The sequence below is a fragment of the Epinephelus moara genome, chromosome 17 (assembly GCF_006386435.1).
Source record: "Epinephelus moara isolate mb chromosome 17, YSFRI_EMoa_1.0, whole genome shotgun sequence".
Classification (NCBI taxonomy): Eukaryota; Metazoa; Chordata; class Actinopteri; order Perciformes; family Serranidae; genus Epinephelus; species Epinephelus moara.
In genome coordinates this window covers 31,947,444-31,950,334 of record NC_065522.1, presented here as the reverse complement: position 1 = coordinate 31,950,334, position 2,891 = coordinate 31,947,444, and the positions used below count along the sequence as shown (strand labels likewise).

At 40.9% G+C, this 2,891-nt stretch overlaps 2 protein-coding genes across 2 annotated transcripts in view; one reads left to right on the top strand and one right to left on the bottom strand.

Annotated features, from left to right (window-relative positions):
• The window catches only part of LOC126404289 (atrial natriuretic peptide receptor 1-like), a 16,546-nt gene extending 15,398 nt beyond the window's left edge, over nt 1–1,148 (bottom strand). The window contains exon 1 of the mRNA XM_050067427.1: nt 1,040–1,148. Within this exon, the coding sequence (XP_049923384.1) occupies nt 1,040–1,069 (30 nt within the window). The 5' untranslated portion in view covers nt 1,070–1,148. The remainder of the gene's footprint in view (nt 1–1,039) is intronic.
• A 497-nt stretch (nt 1,149–1,645) lies between these two features.
• LOC126404302 (nephronectin-like) overlaps nt 1,646–2,891 on the top strand; it is a 19,135-nt gene continuing 17,889 nt past the window's right edge. Inside the window, exon 1 of the mRNA XM_050067453.1 lies at nt 1,646–2,117. Coding sequence (XP_049923410.1) covers nt 2,029–2,117 — 89 coding nt within the window. The 5' untranslated portion in view covers nt 1,646–2,028. The remainder of the gene's footprint in view (nt 2,118–2,891) is intronic.

Sequence of the window (2,891 nt, the reverse complement as noted above, 5' to 3'; positions counted from 1 at the left end):
CTAAGTCATGGTATGGTATGCTGTACATAATCACAGAAACTGTCAGTGTGTCATTCTGTCAGTCAGTCATTCTGTCTGTCCCACGTTTTTCTACTCACTGACGTGGTCAATCTATGTGAAACTGCACATAGGCATTGAGGACTGGCATAGGTAGAAGGTGACAAAGCTACCAATGGCTATGGACTAGTGTTCAGTATTTTCAGAGTCAAATAATTTCGGGGAGATTTTTAATCAAGAAAACAAACATTTGAATATGAGGGAACAGAGAGGAAAACCACACACATATTTTTTGGAGATGTCAGACCAGTTCTGTCAAAATGTAAATGTTGCAATTAAAGAAATTCTGGGATATTAAACAGCAGTTATGTGCTTTGGAGATATAAATGAGAATGAAAGAATTTGTACAAGACCGAGCCCCTACTGCAGAGCAAAGGTTGGAAATTATAAGAGAGATTTGTGACCTATGAGCTTTGAGTCAGGGAAAATGTTTTTGTTAGTAAACAGATGATTTATGACAGAGTGGGAAAAACATCTGGACTAACTGATGGCTGAACTTGGACATTTATAACCATGACAGTTATATTTAACCCTTTAGTTTATCTCTTTGACTTTCTGATTGTGGACAGAACGTTATTATAAATGATACTTATGGCTGTATCCACAAACTAAAATTCAATAAACATTAAAGTATAAAAAAACCCAAACATGTAGAGTCATGTAAATGCATAAAAAGTCCCTTAAAACCTTTATTTTTTCTCCTGCATACAGAGCTTAAATAGAGCTCACAGCAGCTGATCTGCTGTATTTGATGAGCTGCGTTTCTACAACCTCAAAAGATTAAATCTTTGTAATTAAGAAAATAAGTCCTTCAAAATAAAATGCAGCTCAGAATTAGAGCTGCAGCCGAACATGAAATACACTCAGTTTACCGTGGTTACATTTTTGAATAATAATGAAAAACATAATGAGAGAAAACAAACTAATCTGACATTAAAACCTGATCTGAGTTCATTATTTGACACTGTCAGATGGGTCTTACCCAGAGCAGAAACCAAAATCTTTTCCTCATGTTGCTGCAGAAGCACAGACAGGTGGACAGATGTGTGTCGGTGAGCGGTAGAGTCCAGACTCAGTGATGAGGAGCGAAGTGGAGCTGTGGTGGACACATGTAGGACAGACTGCAGAGAGACTGTGGTGCTCACCGCCCTCTGGTGGTGACTTGTGTTACTGGTTTTACCATCTGAAGGATAAACCCAGGGTCAGCTGGAGTCCTTCTTCCACCACAGCTACTACAGTGTGTGTTACAGTACAGTGTGTGTAGCTACAGTGTGTGTTACAGTACAGTGTGTGTACAGTGTCAGTTTCCCGGTTAGGATGTGACGTGTGTGTGACATGTTGTTTTAACAGCTTCATTTGTAACTTAATTTCCTGTCAAATGAGCTCGAGCTGTTTACAGTCAACACAATGAGCCCACGCGCCAACGCTCCATCTGTGTTTATGTCCCAACACAGTGTGTGTGTGTGTGTGTGTGTGTGTGTGTGTGTGTGTGTGTGTGCGCGCGCGTGCGTGTGCGTGTGTGTGTCTCCGCCTCCTCTCCGCTCCGGGTTTTGTCGGGCACTACCGGGCACGCGACACCAGCCGTGCGAACGCTACCTGCCAATCACCGCGTGCACGAGGACACGCTTCTTTCTTTCCCCATCTAACTTTGGAACGTTGGTGCGCGCGCGACGTTCCTTCTAACGTTTCGCACGTGCTCAGTAAGAGACTTAACGGATTCTATATTTTAATTAGCGCGTCTTTTAACGCGTCTCATCTCGTGTCTTTCTTCTACCGCCGTTTTTCTTCTTGTTTTCCCACTTTAACGTTATTTTGACGTCACACCGGTACCGGCTCCGTGCGGCTCGGTGTAGATGTGTTTTCAAACTGGATATTAGCTTGTTTTCCGTCCCGGGTCGAGCCGGACCGGACCGGACCGGGCCACAGTGAGATAGCTGATTAACAAAGCGGGCTGAGCTGGATCCCGGATCAATGGAGATGGTGACCCGGGTCAGCCTGGTTCTGCTGTCCTGGTTCTGTATGTGGACTCAGGGACACAGAGACTTACCGGACTATGACAGGTCAGAACTTTGTCTCTTTGTTCTACACGATGCTGTAATAACAATATACTGTGTGTGTGTGTGTGTGTGTGTGTGTGTGTGTGTGTGTGTGTGTGTGTAAGTGTAATGTAGGGACTGTTCTCTACTGATCAGAGGGGCGGCTGGGGTGGAACTCTATTTATTTATTTTATTTTATTTTACCATCCCCAAAGTTCAATCTATTTCTCTTTGAGCCTCGCTGAGTGACAGGAGGAAACTCCACCCCCCTCCCTCCACCATAAATGAGTTATTAGATTTTTAAAACTCAGCTTTGGTGTTTGAAAGTTAAAAGTTGAAGATGAACGTTGAAAAAACTCAGTTTTTCACTCTTGTGGCTCAACCAGTTTATTTTTGGTCAAATTTTAAATGAGATGATCAAGTTTGGTTGTTGTTGGTTTTTTTGTTGTTTTTGCTGACGAAAGCAGAACTAAAAAAAACAGAGATAATATGTGTTGTTACAGTCCTCAGCCGTGATAAATGGTGTAATTTTGGTTATTTTAAAGAAAACAGTAAACGGTAAAAATTGCCAAAATTTAATAAACTCATTTGTTTTTTTAAAACTTGCTATAATTTAAGAAGAATTCAAGAAAGCCATGTTTTCTTTATTTTCTGTTTTTTTTTATTTTTTCTGATGAAAGCAGAACTTAAAATCCAAAGATAATTTCTGTTTTTTCTGATGTCGGCTGTAATAAATGGTGTAATTTTGGTGATGTTAAGAAAATGGCAAAATTGCCAAAATTAACAAAAGTTATTTGT